The 18,639-nt window shown below is 63.8% G+C and overlaps 2 protein-coding genes across 2 annotated transcripts; both read left to right on the forward strand.

Annotated features, from left to right (window-relative positions):
• The first annotated feature begins 2,755 nt into the window (after nucleotides 1-2,755).
• Nucleotides 2,756-11,412, forward strand: SRMS (src-related kinase lacking C-terminal regulatory tyrosine and N-terminal myristylation sites). Its single transcript, XM_032141985.2, has 8 exons — nucleotides 2,756-3,127; nucleotides 5,632-5,753; nucleotides 6,516-6,682; nucleotides 7,435-7,576; nucleotides 7,696-7,854; nucleotides 8,398-8,579; nucleotides 8,673-8,829; nucleotides 9,014-11,412. Exons 1-8 carry the CDS (start codon nucleotides 2,772-2,774, stop codon nucleotides 9,193-9,195), a joined length of 1,467 nt encoding a protein of 488 aa, XP_031997876.1. The 5' UTR covers nucleotides 2,756-2,771; the 3' UTR covers nucleotides 9,196-11,412.
• A 1,220-nt stretch (nucleotides 11,413-12,632) lies between these two features.
• Nucleotides 12,633-18,061, forward strand: PTK6 (protein tyrosine kinase 6). The gene is made up of 6 exons (XM_058433260.1): nucleotides 12,633-12,862; nucleotides 14,440-14,561; nucleotides 15,177-15,340; nucleotides 15,785-15,938; nucleotides 17,108-17,269; nucleotides 18,033-18,061. The coding sequence occupies exons 1-6, from the start codon at nucleotides 12,633-12,635 to the stop codon at nucleotides 18,059-18,061; spliced, it is 861 nt and encodes a 286-aa protein (XP_058289243.1).
• Nucleotides 18,062-18,639: the final 578 nt, after the last annotated feature.

An 18,639-nucleotide genomic window follows, 5' to 3' on the forward strand; every position in this document is an offset into this window, starting at 1 on the left:
TGGTCTTGAACCCTTGGGCTCAAGCGATCCTCCTGCTAGGCTTCCCCAAATGCTGGTATTACAGGAGTGAGCCGCCTCACCTGGCCAAGCCCCAGACTTCTGACCCCATCCAGAGTGATCCTGTACCCAGGCCCCTTTCCTCACTCCCCTCTGTGCCACCCACCCGGTTAGGGCTGAGGGAGGAGGTGAGGTCATGGGGGAGGGCACAGCAGGCAGGGAAGGGGCTGCTGACACGGACATCTGGCAGGGGCCCTACGCTGGGCTGTGTTGCACCTGGTGGGTGAGGTGAGGAAGGGGTGGACGGGCGGGCACAACTTGGAGGGCAGCGGGACAGGGCAGCTGGGCCTGCGGGGCCGGGGATTCTGAGGACCACGGGGGAGGAGCTGGATGAAGCTGGCCTTGGCTGCCTGCCGACCACACTCACCCTGGCATGTGTGCGCTGCAAGGAGGGGGAAAATGGGGCGGACGTGGGGAGCTGATCTATGGGCCTGTGGGGCAGTGGGGGTGAGACACGCCAGGGCAGAGGCCCAGCGGGGCCCTAACCCTGATGGCCAGGCCTGCCTCTGGCTCCGGCTGGGTGTGGAATGTGCTGAGTCCTATGCCACGATCCCGTGGCTCTAAGGGACAGGGAGTGTCTGGGAGGAATCTGCATTCAGTGCCCTGAACACCTGACCCTGGTGCGGTGAGCACAGGAGCCTTCCACCGCCTCAGGAGGCCTCCCTGGGGCTCTGTGGCCTTGGCGTTCTAGGAGGGAACAGTCACGTCCTAGGGAGGATTTAGGAGAGCTGGTAGCCACAACTGTAGTCCCAGCACTGTGGGAGGCAGGAGGATCGCTTGAGGCCAAGAGTTCAAAACCAGCCTAGGCAACATAGTGAGAGCCCATCTCTACAAATAATAAAAAATTTACCTGGGCATGGTGGCGCACACCTGTAGTCCGGCAGGAGGATGGCTTGAGCCCAGGAGACCGAGGCTGCAGTGAGCCGTGATGGTGCCACTGCCCTCCAGCCTGGGCGACAGAGTGAGACCCTGTTTCCAAAAAAAAAGTAAAAGAAAAGAAACTGGTGGGAAAAAGCCTCACCTGCACGTGAGAAGGCGGCGGTGGTGGGGGATGAGACGGCATGGGGGAGGAGAAGGCCCCAAGGGTGACAGGAGACGGGGCACCGGGGGTGGGAGGAGACGGCGGCAGGGGCGGGAGGAGAAGGCGCTGGGGCCCCTCGAAGGCCACCCCCAATGTAGTATTTACAATTCTCCACATTTCTCAACACCCCCCACCCCCAGCAGGACGCCTCTCTGGTGCAGAGCCTGCCCTGAGCCTGGCGATGTCCAGCCTCCCAGGGCCCCTGCTGGCTCCAGGCTGTCAGCCCAGACACAGCTTGGCCCCTGGGGTGCCCTGAGAGCCAGGCCACGGGTGTCACTGCCACCCCACAATGCACACACCAGTCCCCAGACGTGAGGTTGCCGAGAAGCCCATCTGTGGCTCCAGGGAGGCAGGTGTGAGAGGGGCTTGTCATTGGCTGGACACTGGTCACGCCTATTGGAGGGATGGATTCAGCCACACGCATGAAGTGGGGGCATGGATGTGTGTGAGATGTGGGGAAGGGGCGTGAGGCTCCATGAAGGCCACCCAGGTGCTGAAGGGGCTGCTGGGGGAGGCCAGCGGGAGGAGCGAGAGACTGCAGATGGCCTCACCCCACCCCCCCTGCCTCAGGACCTGGCGGGGAGGCGGGAGGAGAGAGAGACTGCAGATGGCCCCCACCCCATCCTCCTGCCTCAGGCCCCTGGACCGTGCTGCTGGGTTTTGCTGGGATTTGCTCCCCCAGTCCTGCCCCGATCTGGGGACCTGCCTGGGTAGGCAGAGTTTGCTTCAGCGTGTGGGGGCTTGGCACTGTCCAGGGAGAGGGTGGGAGGTCCCCAGCCTGGGACTCGCCTGCTGCCCCTTCCCCGTGTGCTCATCCCCCTGAACTGGGGCCAGGCATCCGCAGCCTCCACTTCTCCGCAGTGGGCCTTGGGTATCGCCTGGGCATTGACTGACCCAGAAGCCGGTCATTGGGTAGCGTGGGGCATCTGGCTGCCTGGCCTGTGGCTGAGCTCCCTGCAATCAGCATTTCGTTTTACTGCATGAAAGCCAGGGTGCTGAGAGCCCCCTCACTCGCCTGTCCTCGGCCTTCGCTGCAGAGGCCGGAGGCTCAGCACCTAGTGCAGGGTTAATGATGTTAAAATATCTGGCCAACATTTAAATAAGCAGGCAATTTTTCACCTAAGCACAGCTCAGGCTTGGCAACCACTGCAGGTGCTGAACAGAAGCGCCTCTCCATGGACCCCCCACTTCTCCGTGGGCACGGGCGGCTGCTGGACTGTGGTGCCCTTGGGCATGGGCCGGGCCTGACTGGGCAGAGCCATTCCGCCTGCCTGGGCCTTGCAGAGGGCGGGAGAGAGGCTGGCCCTGTCTGCTCCGCCCTCCTCAGGCCCCTCCTGGAGCCCGCCCCCACTCCAACCCAAGCTGCCCTCGGGGAGGGGACTGTGCACTCCAGACGCCGAGGAGGTCGAGGACAGGAGGTGCAGTCGTCCGCCCTGCGCCCCACCCAGCCTGAAAGCCAGCCCGGATGCCGGTGGGAACCGTGTGCCTCCTGGATCCAGGGGACCTCTGAGTGACCGCAGGGCCGGGGTCCCCTGTCGCCCCACGGCCGGTGCAGGGAGCGCTGGACACCAGGTCCCACTGGCCCTGCCAGTTCCTCCTCCGGGCCCTTGGCCCAGCGCGGTGACCCCGGGGGATGGAGCACTTCCTCAGGAGGAGGCTGGCCTTCCTGTCCTTCTTCTGGGACAAGATCTGGCCAGCGGGCGGCGAGCCAGACCACGGCACCCCCGGGTCCCTGGACCCCGACGCCAACCCAGTGCCCGCACTCCCCGCCGAGCCTTGCAGCCCCTTCCCTCAGCTCTTCCTTGCGCTCTATGACTTCACGGCGCGGTGTGGCGGGGAGCTGAGTGTCCGCCGCGGGGACAGGCTCTGCGCCCTCGAGGAGGGGGGCGGCTACATCTTCGCGCGCAGGCTCTCGGGCCAGCCCAGCGCCGGGCTCGTGCCCATCACCCACGTGGCCAAGGCCTCTCCTGAGACGCTCTCAGACCAACCGTGAGTACCTTGGCCTCGGAGTCAGAGCCTGCCTCGCCCCCGGCTGGGGAGTCTGGAACAATGGCAGGATTTTGAGTTGGAAATCGCATGTCCGTGGCTATCTGTTCATTCATTCGTTCATCCATGCATTCATTCAGGACAGCTGATGGGCCCCGGGCCGGCAGGTGCGGTAGGAAAACAGCTGTGTCCACTGTGCGCTGCCGAGAGGGAGAGGAGGCTCCGGCAGGCGTGGTCAGGTCCCGGGCGGGGGACATCAGCTGCACCATCTGGGCACCCAGCGGGCGGTTCCTCCAGGACCCTGCCTGGCTGGCCAGGCCCTCCCGCCCTCACACAGGGAGTCCAGTGTTCATGGAGCGGTCACTGCAGGGGGCAGGGGCTGGGAGGCACCAGATGACACAGGGGCCAATGCTCCAGGAGCTCTGGGTGAGGGCAGGTGAGCAGGGGCTGCGGAAGCGCCTAGTCCAGATGCCCCAGTGCGGCTGCTCTGAGTGGCTGCCTTGGTCCGGCGTCCAGCCGGGCAAGGCCTGAGCCCTGGAGACCTCCGGGATCAGCCTTGCTCGGCGCCACTTCCAGCCTCCTGGGGGCCCCGTGGCACTCCCACATCGTCCTGGGGGTTGCATGGGGTGGGTGAAGCCGGAGTCACAGGAAGGTGCCTTCTGAGGGGCCCCAGGCCCTCACCCCACACCTGCCCCACTTGCCCTGAGCAGTGGTTGGGGGGCAAGCAGCCTTTGTGATGGGAAGGGGCTCACAGTCACCCCAGGTGTGGAGAACAGACCCCTGCAGCAGTTCCTGGAGGGCAGGGCTAGGGGTGGAGCAGGGCTGTCCATACGCAAAGCTAATGACTATGTGCCTAGGCTGGAGGTTGAGGGGGAGACCTCAGGCACATCCCCTGCATCTCAGGATCCGCACAGGGGCCCGCCTCCGACCCCCAAGCCCTGATGCGGGCTTCAGAGGAGGCTGGTGATGCGTTGGGGAAACACCTGTGTCTCATCCCCACACCCCGCAGTGCTGGGAGGGACCTGAGTCCCTTTACACGTGAGAGGGTGGCCTCTCCCTGCTAGCAGACCCCAGAAGGCAGGGGCCCTGGCGGAAGGAGGAGCTCCATGGACAGAGCGTCCGTGGAGCCAGCGCCTCAGGCTGCCGCCTCTCTGTCCCCGGTCCCACACCTCTTCCTGTCTCCATCTTCATTCCCTTCAACCTCAGCCCAGCCCCACGGCCCTGGCCATGTCGGTTTCTATTCCTGCTGCCCCCATTGCCCCCCAGGTCCCCGGGGCAGGAGTGCCAGACTGTGTCCTCCGTCTTGCCCAGTTCCAGCAGCCACGTCTGCCCAGGATGGCACGGCCGTGCCCCAGCCCTGAATCTCGTGTGGACTCTGAGGCCCGCCTCGGGTCCTCTCCTAGTCCCGCTCGCCCGGTGGTTTCAGCCCCGCCCTGACACCCGGCTCACTCTGCTTCCTCCTTCTGGTGCTTACAGGGTGTGCCCTGGGGCGGGGGAGTGGCAGGCATCCCTCTCCAGGTCCCAGGAAGCTCCAGGAAGTGGGAGGCTCCAGGGTGGGAAGCTGAGTCAGGTGTGGAGTCCCCACCTTGGACTTCAGCAGCAGAGACATGCAGACGGGGTGGGGCCGGGAGCAGTTCTGTCTTCCTTCCAAGGATGCCTCTGGCTCCCGGGAATGAGTAGATGTGACCTGGTGGTGGCCCACCTGGACAGGGGAGCCCCAGCCAGCCCCTCTCCCGACACCCGGTGTGGGCTCCTTGTGTGTGGGCATCTGAGGAGTGGGCACCTGGGAGCTCCCTGCCACCATGCCACTGTGTTCAGAGAGGTCTCACCCGCACCTGGCTTTCCGGAGGGGGTGTCTGTGTGGACACAGGCCAGTGGGCTTGGGGCCGTCCTGTACTGGGCACAACTCTCTAGCGTGGGATGCAGGATGCTTTGAACGTTCGCACAGCAACCTCCCTGCAGCCGCCCACTGGCTGCCCCTCCTGACCTCCTGCCCAGCCTGGCTTACGCTGCCTCCTCAGGACACAGCTCGCATGGGCCCCCTCCACTAACCAACTGCCTGAGGCAGGTGGGCCGTGCCCAGGCAGGTGGTGCCCGTGGCTCTGTACGGCCACATCGACAGCCCAGCAGTGCTTCCGGGCAGCTCACCAGGCCGTCGGCTCCATGTCCACGCAGGGGCTCAGTGAAGCCGAGTTTGGAGGCCTATGGCCTATGGCCAGGGCTGACTGTTAACCTGTGGCTGGGCCTGGCGGTCACGCCCAGCAGGGCTAACGGAGAGCCCACGGCCGAGGTAAGGTCGCTCAGGGCTGAGCAGGAGGATGGGGCCCGCACTGGGGGCTGAGGCAGTGCAGACCTTGAGCTGGGACTCCAGCCCTGCCACGGGGTGGATCTTCTCCCTGAGAGGCGGTGGGACAGCTGGGCTCAGCCCTGCCGCCAGCACGGAGGACAGCATGTGGGGCCACTGGCTGAGGGGCCTGCAAGGTGACTGCCGCACCTGCTGTTTGCAGCTGGTACTTTAGCGGGGTCAGCCGGACCCAGGCACAGCAGCTGCTCCTCTCCCCACCCAACGAACCAGGGGCCTTCCTCATCCGGCCCAGCGAGAGCAGCCTCGGGGGCTACTCACTGTCAGGTACCTGGGGCGGCCCCTCCTGCCTCTGTCCCCCACCAGGTCAGTGGCCCTTGACCTTGGGGTGGTTGGTCTCTAGGCAGTGCTGGCTCCTGATTCACACCCCGCGCCACTGAGGGCCCAACAGCAGATATGCTGGTCACCTCCTGCACTTGCTCATTCACCCATTTATTCGTTCATTCAATCATTCATCCACTCATTCATTCAATCACTCATTCACTTGTTCATTCCTCACTCACTAATTCACTCATTCATTCATCCATTCATCCACTCATTCATTCATTCCTCACTCACTAATTCACTCATTCATTCATCCATTCATCCACTCATTCATTCATTCCTCACTCACTAATTCACTCATTCATCCATTCACTCACTCACTCATTTATTCACTGATTTGTTCACTAGCTTATTCTTTCACTCATTTGCGTATTCGTTCATTCATTCATTCACTTTCCCTTCATTCCTTCCTTATTCCTTCATTCATTCACTGACTCATGTACTCATTCATTCTACAAGTATTTATTAAGTGCCTACTCTGTGCACACCATCAGCAGAAAAGCTCCAACCTGGGTCCCTCTCGCTGCCCTGCCCCAGCCTGTGGCTGCCCACACTCCCTCCTCCACACAGCTCTGACCATCTCAGGGTTCCCAGCTAGGTCTGAGCCAGACCCCTTGGGTGGGTTGTGGCCAGCATCCTCTGGGGTGGGAGGGTCGGGGCAGCTGGCAGCTGAGGCAGGGGTCTCCATCTCTGAACCCTTCCTAGTCAGGGCCCAGGCCAAGGTCTGCCACTACAGGGTCTCCATGGCAGCGGACGGCAGCCTGTACCTGCAGAAGGGACGGCTCTTTCCCGGCCTGGAGGAACTGCTCACCTACTACAAGGCCAACTGGAAGCTGATCCAGAACCCCCTGCTGCAGCCCTGCGTGCCCCAGGTGGGCCTGTGCCTGCCAAGCTGCCCCACGCTGGGCCCGAGGCATGGCGCTGTTCTAGGTGCTCCTCCCCACCCTGTCACAAAGCCCCTGGGGCTGTCAGAGGAGCAGCTCCAGGGCCCTGCCCAGGCCTGGGAGCACCGGAGCATCCCAGGGGCTCCTGCACATGCTGCTCTCTGCGGGTGCCTCTGAGGGTGGTTGGGATTCCTGGGGTGCTGGGGGGCTGGGAGTGGGGAAAGGAGACCTGTAGCAGCGCCCAGCTCTGCAGGGGAGCAGCCAGGAGGGTGGGGCCAGTGTGGGGAAGGCACTCAAGGCTGCCCCAGGCCCCAAGGGCGGAAGCTGTGGGAGGAGACGCAGATCACAAGATGCTGCACCCGGGCTGGAGCCGCTGGATCCCGGGGACTGTCCCCGATGTGAGCCACCCTGCCGAGGGCCAGGGCAGCAGTCTGGTTTCTCTGGTCTCATAATGACAGCCTGGTCAGGGCCAGTAATGAGCATGTGTAGACGGATATCCGGCTGGGCAAAGGTGCCACTTGGGCCCCCAGAGCAATGAGCTCCACAGGGCTGGGCCGAGCCTCCAAGCCTGGCACCCACTCCCCTTTGTCCTGGCCAGGGTGGGGTGAGTGTGTGCTGGGGACAGGGGTGCCCACTGGAGGCCTGGTGTGGGGGGCTGTGCCTGGGACAGTGCTGACCAGCCTCCCTGTCCACCCTTCCTGGAGGGGGCGGGCAGGGCACTGAGCGCCCCCTCCCTGCAGAAGGCCCCTCGGCAGGACGCATGGGAGCGGCCACACTCCGAATTCGCCCTTGGGAGGAAGCTGGGTGAAGGCTACTTTGGGGAGGTGTGGGAAGGCCTGTGGCTGGGCTCCCTGCCCGTGGCGATCAAGGTCATCAAGTCAGGTGAGGCCCCCGAGATCCTGCGCCACGGCCGGGCCCCGCACCCGCTGTCCAACCCTCAAGCCCCGGGGCAGTGATGTACGTGGCGTGGGCCAGTCCTGGAGCCATACCCTCTCTCGCAGCCGACATGAAGCTCACTGACCTCGCCAAGGAGATCCAGACGCTGAAGGGCCTGCGGCACGAGCGGCTCATCCGGCTGCATGCAGTGTGCTCGGGCGGGGAGCCTGTGTACATCATCACGGAGCTCATGCGCAAGGGAAACCTGCAAGTCTTCCTGGGCAGTGAGTCCCCTCCCTGCTGCCACGTGGCCCTGCCGCGCCTGTGACCGCCCCTTCCCTTCCGGCGCAGAGCTGAACCCGCGGGGTTTCCGAGGTGAACCGGGCCTCTCTACCGGGAGCAGGTGGCCCCGGCTGCAGATCCCATCCCTGTCTGGTCTCCAGCCAACAGGGGGCTGGGGTCAGGTCTGGGCCAGGCCAGAGCCTTGTGGCTCCGGGGCTGGGGCTGGAGTTCGGGGGCGGCGGGGGGGTGCGGTCCCATCCGGGTCACCAGCCTCGGTCTAATGTGACGAGGACCCAGCCCAGCCTCTGGCTCTTCTCTGCCCCAGTCTTTGTTAGGGGCCTGGGCCAGCTGCCGGGTCACCGTGGTGAGTACAGGACCCTCCCTCTGTCTCACTTGGAGCTTCCTGCGGCCTTAGTCGGCCACGCCATCCTCACCACGTCTTAGAGATGAGGAGGCTGAAGCATGGGGGAAGGTGACGTGGGTGGACGCTGGCCTCACCGGCCATTGGCCCCGTGCCCTGAAAGGCCCTGCGCTGTCTCCTGCAGGCCCCGAGGGCCAGGCCCTGCGTCTGCCGCCGCTTCTGCACTTTGCCTGCCAGGTGGCTGAGGGCATGAACTACCTGGAGGAGCAGCGCATCGTGCACCGGGACTTGGCCGCCAGGAACGTGCTCGTGGACGATGGCCTGGCCTGCAAGGTGGCTGACTTTGGCCTGGCCCGGCTGCTCAAGGTCAGCAGAGGCTCTGGGCCGCTGACTGCTCGAGGGGGTGGGTGAGGGGACCCCGGTCCACCTGCCTTACCAGGGGCCTTCCCTCGCCCCCAGGACGACATCTACTCCCCAAGCAGCAGCTCCAAGATCCCGGTCAAGTGGACGGCGCCTGAGGCGGCCAATTATCGCGTCTTCTCCCAGAAGTCGGACGTCTGGTCCTTCGGCATTCTGCTGTACGAGGTTTTCACCTATGGCCAGTGTCCCTACAAAGGTGCGTCCCCAGGCAGCCAGAGGGAGGAGGCAGGCTCTGCCCGGGAGTCACTGGCCCCCTGGACGCTGTCGGCAGGGGGTTGGAGGGTCTGGCCAAGGGCAGGCAGGTGACATGGGGGGCTACAGGAGGCCTCCATAGAGACCCCCAGGCAGAATCGAGGCAGCTCTTGCCCCGCGCCTCCCAGGGATGACCAACGACGAGACGCTGCAGCAGATCATGCGAGGGTACCGGCTGCCGCGCCCGGCTGCCTGCCCGGCGGAGGTCTATGTGCTCATGCTGGAGTGCTGGAGGAGCAGCCCCGAGGAACGGCCTTCCTTCGCCAGGCTGCAGGAGAAGCTGCATGCCATCCACAGATGCCACCCCTGAGTCCTCACGTGACCCAAGGCTCCGCGCTCCAGCCAGGCCAGCCCCTCCTCCCTGCAGAGCGTCAACTCGAAGGGATGCCGGTCGGCCGGACCGAGGAGCCTCTGGCTGTGGGCCTCAGGCCCTGGCGTGCACACGTGTTTGTGCACCAGGCAGACGTGCAGACGGAGGGCTGGGGCTGACGTTCCCTGTGTAGTGTGACTCGTGTAGACGGTGGAGGGCTGACGTTCCCTGTGCAGTGTGATACGTGTCCCTGGCATCTCAAGAGAGACAACAGCACAGGAAGGTGGGGAGAAGCCTTGGAGGCTCTGGGTGGGGAACCCTGAGCCCCATGTGTCTCCTGTCTGGGTCCCCTGGACTCCCTCCCAGGGTCAAGAGCCAAAGGCCCAGTTCTCTCCCTAGTCCCAGCTTGGGTCTGTGGAAGTGACCAGTGCTGGCTCCCAGGCAGACCGTGGTGTTGACCCCACTGGGTGCGTGGTATGTAGGCACGGGATGGCACCGTCACCTGCCCCTCACAGACACGCTGGCGGCCCGTGCACAAACCCACTCACACACACAGCACTCAGTAAGCCGGGACTGACCCACTCAGACACGTGCACAGGCTCACATCACACACAGGCTTAGCCCCTCAAACCCAGACCCAGGAGCTGGAGCGTGGGGGTCCACGTGGCTAGAAAATGCAGGTTGGAGCGGCCCCCATGCGGCCCAGACCCCCAGCCCAGGACATCATGGTGCCCAGACAGTGTGAGCCCCAGGGGCATCGGCAGGAGCTGCCTGAGCTGCCAATTCCATCTCCCTGGGCTGGTTCCAGGTGGCACAGGACAGGTGGGCCGGGAGGCTTGGTGGCCTGGGGGCTGCCCTTGGAGGCTATTTCCAGGGGCCTCAGGGTGGGCCGTGGGGGATTTGGAGTCTTCTGGCTGTGCAGGGTCAGGCAGGGTCGGCTGGGGGCTCGGAGGTAGATGCCATGGTGTGCTGGGCAGCGACTGGTTCAGGAAGCCTCTGGGCATGAGTCCTCAGGGGTCACCAAGGCAGGGGGGGCAGGGATGTGCAGGGTTGGCCCTTGTTCTCCCCACATCTGGCTCAGGGAAGCTTCTGCTCAGGTCTTTGTGAAACACATCAAGAAGCAAGGGGGCCGGCGGGGTCTGTCTGCGGTCCCTGGAGACCCTGCCCCCCACCCTCCTGGGAGCCCAGGTTGGCAGCTGTGCCCAGAAGGCTTTTGGGGACAGAAAGTTTGGAGACAAGTTCAGGCCTGACTGAGTTCCTTGTCCCCTAGAGTTAGGGTCAGCTCTGCACCTGTTGAGCCAATATGCTGATGACCACCGTCCACAGGCCCCAGCCAAAGCCTGGCTCAGGAGGGAGCTAAGAGATGAGACTCCCGTGTGCAAAGACAGGTGACCCGGGGAGGGAAGAGGCCGCTCGGAGCCTCAGAGAACGGAGGCAGTGCAGGGGCTTCCTGGGGCCCGTGAGCAGGAGGAACAAGGCCAAGCAGAGGGAAGCAGCAGGAACCAGGACCCCTGCAGATGGTGGAGGCAAGAGGCTTTATCTAAGCCTTTGGGACCCTGGCCAGCTGCCCAGCTCCATCTGCATGGGAGAACCTAGGGGAGGGGCTGGCTCTGGTACCTGGGCCCACTGAGGCCTTGAGCTGAGCTTCCGGTTCTGGCACGTCCCCAGCACAGCAGCCTGGGGGCTCCTCTGGCACAGAAGGCCTCACTCTCTGTGCTTTCTGCAGCTGCCACTGGGATTAAGGGGACCAGGTGTGTCTGTGGCACCTGTGCCCTCCCAGGCATCTCACCAGCCACCAGCTGAACAGGTTTGGTGCTCCTGGGTATCCGGGAGGGGCCGGGACATTCCTGCCTCCTGGTGTGGCTTAGACTGAATGTCCTGCACGTCTGAACTCAGGGATACTCGAGGGAGGCTTCCCGGACACAGACTCACGGGCCCAGAGGCCCAAGGCTCGAGGACACCGGGTTGGTGTCAGAGCTGGTGGGCTCTGAGGGACGCTGCCCGGCCAGATGCCCCGGCGCCCTCCTTCCGCATTCCCCAACCCCCACATCCCCCCCGCCGACCGACCCCAGACAGAGCTGGGAGGGCCTGAGGGACACTGCCCAGCCCGGCACCCGCTGCCCCTCCCCACCTTGGTCAGCGCTGAGCTGGGCTGCCCAGAAATCTATGAACCTGTTAAATAATCCAGATTATTGTTCTTAATCTCAAAACAATGAGTGGGAGGTGCCATTATTTCTCTTTGCAATAAAAATAAAAGTTCAAATATGCAGAGTTTGGGGACTTTCCCTACCACTCCTTGCAGACTGAATTTCCCTTCCCACCCCTTCCTGCCCCCTTGTGGCTGCCGGTCCAGGTCCCTGGGTTGGAGCTCCCTGGTGGACACAGTAGTGTCAGCGGGAGGGTGGGGCAGGGAGGGGGTGTCTCGAGTCTCGGGCTGGGGGGCATGCGGCCGTCGGGTGCAGGTGGGGGTCACAGCAGGGCTCACTGAGGCATGAGTCGGGAGAGGGGAGGCGAGCTGGAAGGGGGCAGGGGTCATGCAGGCTGGGTAGGAGGAGGCAGAGGCTAGAGGCGGGAGGGGCTGCCCGGGCGGGAGCTGTGGCCTTGGGCCCCAGTCCTGTGGGCGCTCCCAGGCCGCACTCATGGTCCTTGCCTGCCCCCTGGCGTCCGTGTGGAGGAAGGCAGCGCCCGTTTCTTCAGCTGCGGGTGCCCCTGGCGCTGCCTCCCCGGGGATCCCCCAAAACCCTTGGGCCCTCCTCTTCCGGGAAGTCCTCCGGGCCGACCCACACAGCTGGCGCTGCCCTGACTCCACTCCCTCTTCTCTGCTTGGTCTTTACCCGAGGGCGGGCCTGCCCGTGAGGCGGCTCTCAGGACGCCTGCCCACAGCAGCTCCTGACATTGGGCCCTGTGCTCAGGGGTGGAGTCTGGGGCTGGGTGAGGGGAGGCACCGACGGGTGGAGGGGAAGCTTCCAGAAGTGAGGAGAGAGGCGGCCCCCACCTGTGCCCCCGCAGCTCTGAGGGTTGGGAAGGCAGCGTCTGCAGCCCTCACCTTCCTGCCCTCACCTTCCTGCCCCCAGGCTGCGAGTCTCGTTCCTAGGGGGCCCTTGTGTTCCCTGATTGCCTGAGTGTCCATAAGTTGGACCCCCAGAAGCCCCAGCCGGGGGTCCTCCTCTCTCTCCTGCCCTCAGGCTGGCCCTGGGGGTGCTTGCCCAGCAGGTTCCCGTAGTGGGGGCGCTAAGTGCTCAGATGGGCCCCAGTGGGCGTGAGGACTCGTGGGGCCGGCTGAGCCCTCAGGAGGAGCCGGGGTGCTCTCGAGTGCCTGTGGGTGCCGGGTGTGGCTGCTTCCCGGCCTGTCACCAGGAAGTGGGATGGCCCGCCTGCCACGCCCAGCCCTGGGTGCTCCAGCTGGGCCATAGCCTGGTACTGCCGCTGCGCCCGCCATGGTGTCCCGGGACCAGGCTCACCTGGGCCCCAAGTATGTGGGCCTCTGGGACTTCAAGGCCCGGACGGACGAGGAGCTGAGCTTCCGAGCGGGGGATGTCTTCCACGTGGCCAGGAAGGAGGAGCAGTGGTGGTGGGCCACGCTGCTGGACGAGGCGGGTGGGGCCGTGGCCCAGGGCTACGTGCCCCACAACTACCTGGCTGAGAGGGAGACGGTGGAGTCGGAACCGTGAGTGTCTTAGGCTCCTGGGAGCTTTGGCGCAGGCCACCCTCTAGGCACAGGGGAGGGACAGGGCTCTGGGCTGGCCCCAGGGAGGCCCAGGAAGGTGGGGACCCCGGCTCCATTTTCCTGCACCCCAAAGTCCAGGCTGGGCATCCTGCCTGGTCCTCGCTGCAGGCCCCATGCGCTGGCACCCAAGAGTGCCCAGGACTGTCCCTGCGGGAGTTGAAGCACGGGGCTCAGATGGCACGGCCCCTCCCTTGGGCTCATGGTGGTGGACGCGGCATTGCTGGGACCCGGGGAGGACAGAGGGTCCAGGGTGGACTTCTGGGGGTCCGGTGGCCAGTGACAAGGTCTGTCGGAGCGTTCCAGGGCCTTTGGGGGAAACGAAGCTTGCTCAGTTTCCAAACTGCCGGAACCAGACACACGACCTAGTTAGGGGAGCGGGTCGGCTGCTGGGCAAACTTCCTGCCTGCTGTGCCCTGCGGGGAACCAGACAGCAGCTGGTGTGGCCTGGACCCGGCTTCCACGGCTGCCTGGAGCTCAGGCTGAGGAGGGTCACACTCCTGAGATCCTGCTTTTCTCATCAGTGATTGGGCACCTACTGTGTGCGTGCGTGAGTCACAGGCTGTGCAGGGTTAGCTCTTGGGGGACCCAAGCAACAAGCAGGGGAGGCTGTAAAGAGGCCATCGGGCAGGGGCCCACGGTGGAGACCCCTCTATCACGCGCAGACCCACGACCTCGTTAGTGAGCAGGGGTGCAGGGGTGGGGTCTGGTCAGAGGCTGGTCAGCTCCCAGGTGCAAAGACTCTGAGGCCTGAGAACTCGCCCAGGTGAGGAGGGGGTGGGAGGCCAGGTGGTTGGAGGGGCGGGTGGGGCAGTGCTTCCAGCTGTGCAGAAGTGGAGGGGGTGGACCCCAGGGGCTCCACGCTGGGCGGTGGTCTTCCGTGTGGGGTCCGTGTTCCAGTGGCCTGAGGGAGTCAGAGACACAAAGGGCTGGGTGCAGGTCACCTGGAGCTTCTGCGAGCTCCACCTGGAAGTCCACAGTCCAGGGCTGGCCCACACCCTGCAGCCGGGAGTTAGTGCGCGCGAGTGGCTGTGTGTGCATGCGTGTCAGTGTGTGGGCAAGTGAGCACGCATGCGCGTGTGTGTGTTCAGGTGTGCGGGTGAACTGTGCGCACGTGTGGGGGTATGCAACTGTGTGAGTGCATGTGAGTGTGCGTCACACAGGGGTGTGTGCAGGCAGCTCTGGGGATCCCTACTGCTCAGGAGCCCTCCCCAGCTCCACCCTAGGCTCTGACCCCTAGACACGGGCCACTCAGGGCAGGGTGTGGTAGCGCCTGCCCCTCCCCCTGCTGGGTCCTCAGGGGCCTGGCCTGGCCTTATGGGACATTCAGGGCGTCTGGGTCAGCGACAGCTCCCGAGAGCAGCTGTGGTCAGGGCTGGGAGCTTGAGGTGGCAGGCAAGGGTGGCTGCAGCGGCAGGCAAGGGTGGCTGCGGTTCCAGGCGGGCAGGCTGGGGCCAGCGTGGGGTCCATGTGGGGTGGGCCCAGGTCCGCGTGGACTCAAGACTACTCCTCCCCTGCAGGTGGTTCTTTGGCTGCATCTCCCGCTCAGAAGCTGTGCATCGGCTGCAGGCCGAGGGCAACGCCGCGGGCGCCTTCCTGATCAGGGTCAGCGAGAAGCCGAGCGCCGACTACGTCCTGTCGGGTGCGGCCCCGGCCTCCCAGCCTGTGCTTGCTTCCGGGGGCTCCTGGCTCTAAGCCCTCCCATCCCTGTGGTGAACCTGGCTCCCTCTGGCTGTGACGGGGGACGTGGACTCCTCTCCAGGGCGCTCCCATCCCCTCCGCCCACCTGGCCCACTCCTCCCTGGGGCCTGGGTCACTGGCTGCTAGGACAGTCGTGGGGCAGGGCCCCTCCCTGGGAGGGCAGGGGCTTCTCCAGCCAGCCCTGCCCGAGGCACTCGTGAGAGGTCCTCAGCACCCATGGGAACCTCGTCCAGCGTGAGACCTGAGCCTGGGGTGTACGGGGCGCAGAGAAACCCTGTCCCTGCCCCTGAGGGTCTCAGCATGGCTGGGATTTTAGGCAGCTGCCATCCAGGCGAAGGCCACTGGCTGCCTGGCACGGGGCAGAGGGGCCAGAGAGCTTGGCCAGAGCGTGCAGGGCAGGAAGAAGCCGTTCCAAGGGAGGGGAGGCAGGGGTGGTACTGAGGAAGTACCAAGAGCAACTGTGGGGACCCAGAAACTCTGGGCAGGCCAGCAGGGCTGGGGACGCAGGGAGGCGTCGGAGTTGGGGTGGCCACACAGCTCACGCTCTCCCTCCCAGTGCGGGACACGCAGGCTGTGCGGCACTACAAGATCTGGCGGCGTGCCGGGGGCCGGCTGCACCTGAACGAGGCGGTGTCCTTCCTCAGCCTGCCCGAGCTTGTGAACTACCACAGGGTCCAGAGCCTGTCCCACGGCCTGCGGCTGGCCGCGCCCTGCCGGAAGGTAGCCGCTCCGCCCTGACTTGGTCGCACAGGTTCAGGCTGGGGGGTCACAGGCTGGCGTTTCCTACTGGGAGAGGTTGGCCGGGCAGCATGGGAGGGGTCCTGACTCACGGACCTGGGGCCCACTGGAGGGAAGCCCGTGGTTCTGCGGAGCACAGGTGTTTGCCTGAGTTGGGGGTGGGGCCAGGAGACCACCCCCGGGCCTGGCCACTCTCAGAGAGGCCAGCGGCACTCTGCAGGGTCCTGGCTCCAGTCTGTCTGGGTGTTTTGTGCTGGGCTGGGGGCAGCCCCCAGGAGAGTCCAGCCTTGTGTCAGACACTCAGAAACCCCCAACCCAGGCTGAACTGGCCCTAAATCTGAGGCTAAATCCAGCCTCCCTGTGCTGGCTTCACTGGCACTTCCTGAAGGATGAGCCCCTGCCCTGTGTCCCCCACTCTCCCTCCAGCACGAGCCTGAGCCCCTGCCCCATTGGGATGACTGGGAGAGGCCAAGGGAGGAGTTCACGCTCTGCAGGAAGCTGGGGTCCGGCTACTTCGGGGAGGTCTTCGAAGGCCTCTGGAAAGACCGGGTCCAGGTGGCTATTAAGGTGATTTCTCGAGGTGAGTGGGCCCCGGTCAGGGCTCTGTGTGGCCCCATGCCCGCCTAGGCCACCCTCCCGCCCCGCCAACAGAGACCTCTGGCCTGGAGCCCCACGCAGCACCCACAGCATCCGTGCGAGAGTGGTTCCCTTTCAATTGCACCTATGTTTTTACCTAAATACATTTATTTTTTTTTTTTTTTTGAGACGGAGTCTTGCTCTGTCGCCCAGGCTGGAGTGCAGTGGCGCAATCTCGGCTCACTGCAAGCTCCGCCTCCCGGGTTCACGCCATTCTCCTGCCTCAGCCTCTCCGAGTAGCTGGGACTATAGGCGCCCGCCACCGCGCCCGGCTAATTTTTTGTATTTTTTAGTAGAGACGGGGTTTCACCGTGGTCTCGATCTCCTGACCTCATGATCCGCCCGCCTCGGCCTCCCAAAGTGCTGGGATTACAAGCGTGAGCCACCGCGCCCGGCCCAATACATTTATTATAAAAGAAAATTTTAGGCCGGGCACAGTGGCTCACATCTGTAATCTCAACACTTTGGGAGGCCGAAGTGGGCGGATCACGAGGTCAGGAGTTTCAGACCAGCCTGGCCAACATGGGGAAACCCCATCTCTATTAAAAACACAAAAATTAGCCGAGTGTGGAGGCATGTGCCTGTAGTCCCAGCTACTCGGGAGGCTGAGGCAGGAGAATCGCTTGAACCCAGGAGGTAGAGATTGCAGTGAGCTGAGATTGCGCCACTGTACTCCAGCCTGGGCGACAGTGCGAGACCCTGTCTCAGAAAAAAAAAAAAAAAGAAAGAAAATTTAAAATCCTTGACGTAATGGAAAGCCATTAAAATAGATCACTGGAAATGGGTAAAGCTTCCCTGGAACTTCTCTGGGCCCCAGCAGAGGTCTGGCCTCCACGTCAGAGGTCTGGGCAAGGCACAGGAAGAAATCGGGTGGCCACCATGGCCCCGTGGGTACACCGGGCTGGGGGCCTGCGGGGCCGGCTGCGTCTGCCATTTCGTGGCCTCGGGAGCCAGGTGCCCTGTCGGGGGCGGGAGGTCTGTGTGTCCTGCACAGCTGCTGGGTGTGGGGGCTGCTGTGTGTGGGGGCTGCTGTGTGTGGGGGCAGGGCCTTGGCCTCTTCCTTGGGGCCGGGGGGCCAGGGGCTGCATCCACCGAGGCCACCCGTCCCCGCAGACAACCTCCTGCACCAGCAGACGCTGCAGTCGGAGATCCAGGCCATGAAGAAGCTGCGGCACAAACACATCCTGGCGCTGTACGCCGTGGTGTCCGTGGGGGACCCCGTGTACATCATCACGGAGCTCATGGCCAAGGGCAGCCTGCTGGAGCTGCTCCGTGGTGAGTGGCACGGGCTGGGGCTCTCGCTGGAGGCAGTGGGGGCGCATGAGGAAACAAAGTGCACACCCCCCCCCCGTCTACACGCACACACACACACACACAGACACACAGGCACAGACACACACGCATACACAGACACACATGCACACACATGCGCACACAGACACACACAAGACACACATCACGACACACAGACATACACATAGACACAGACACACACAGAGATACACACAAAACAGATCACATGGACACACACACACATAGACGGATCACACGGACACACACACAGACACACACACACAGACACAGATCACACGGACACACACTGACCCAGATGCACACACAGACACACACACACACACTGACCCAGATGCACACACACACACACACACACACCGAGATCACATTGGCTCAAAGACTTCGTCTCTAAGTTCCATTATTTCTTTTCTCACCAAAACCAAAGACAATCGCTGCCAGAGAATTGAGATGCCCGTGCGTGAAGACGCAGTTTGGATTCCGGTGTTAGAATGGGAGGGAACGTTGTGGTGTAGGAAAAATGCCGTGTGTGTCTGAGGAGAGCTACACTGAGGCACCACTCACGTTTGAGCTCTGAGCAAAAGGCTCCGTACCCCTCGCCCTCACACAAAGGGCTGGATCATCTCAGACGGTCCCCACGCCCTTCAGGGTCCTCCGGGACGGAATGCGGGGTAACAGGCACCACCAGGCCGCACGCCGCTGACATTCAGCCATTCTCCTGCCCGAGCTCCCGCTGCTTACATCACGCAGTCATGAGCTTCTTCGCTGGTGCTCCTGCGTCCAGCTCCTCCCGCGTCATCACAAACTTCCAGAAGGGAAATCGCTGGGCCAGGCCACTAGGCACTGCTTCTTGGTCTCGCTCTGTCGCCCAGCCTGGAGTGCAGTGGTGCAGTCTCGGCTCGCTGCAAGCTCCACCTCCCGGGTTCACGCCATTCTCCTGGCTCAGCCTCCCGAGTAGCTGGGACTACAGGCGCCCACCACCATGCCCGGCTAATTTTTTGTATTTTTAGTAGAGAGGGGGTTTCACCGTGTTAGCCAGGATGGTCTCGATCTCCTGACCTCCTGATCCGCCCGCCTCAGCCTCTCAAGTGCTGGGATTACACGCGGGAGCCACCGCGCCCGGCTTGCTCCTTGGTTCGTGATACACAGTTGCCTTCCAGAAGGGCGGTGGCTGGCCTGCAGTTCCAATTTTCAATCAGGCCAGCTGCCCTTTGCCCCGGCCCCTCCTCTGAGCCTGCAGAGCTTGGAGGCAGATGAGACACAGCCCAGCCTCTCCACCCCTTCCTCACCTCAGCTGGCTCAGCTGACCCCAGGCTCCACTCCACTCCCCTCTG

The sequence above is a fragment of the Hylobates moloch genome, unplaced genomic scaffold (assembly GCF_009828535.3).
Source record: "Hylobates moloch isolate HMO894 unplaced genomic scaffold, HMol_V3 SCAFFOLD_21, whole genome shotgun sequence".
NCBI lineage: Eukaryota > Metazoa > Chordata > Mammalia > Primates > Hylobatidae > Hylobates > Hylobates moloch.

Bases quoted from the DNA above. Each gene is read 5' to 3' on its own strand.
- SRMS (XM_032141985.2), top strand. From the start codon at position 2,772: ATGGAGCACTTCCTCAGGAGGAGGCTGGCCTTCCTGTCCTTCTTCTGG. The intron at 5,754-6,515 runs GTACCTGGGGCG...AACCCTTCCTAG, and splicing joins CGGGGGCTACTCACTGTCAG to TCAGGGCCCAGGCCAAGGTC. The intron at 8,830-9,013 runs GTGCGTCCCCAG...CGCGCCTCCCAG, and splicing joins TGGCCAGTGTCCCTACAAAG to GGATGACCAACGACGAGACG.
- PTK6 (XM_058433260.1), top strand. From the start codon at position 12,633: ATGGTGTCCCGGGACCAGGCTCACCTGGGCCCCAAGTATGTGGGCCTC. The intron at 14,562-15,176 runs GTGCGGCCCCGG...TCTCCCTCCCAG, and splicing joins CGCCGACTACGTCCTGTCGG to TGCGGGACACGCAGGCTGTG. The intron at 15,341-15,784 runs GTAGCCGCTCCG...CTCTCCCTCCAG, and splicing joins TGGCCGCGCCCTGCCGGAAG to CACGAGCCTGAGCCCCTGCC.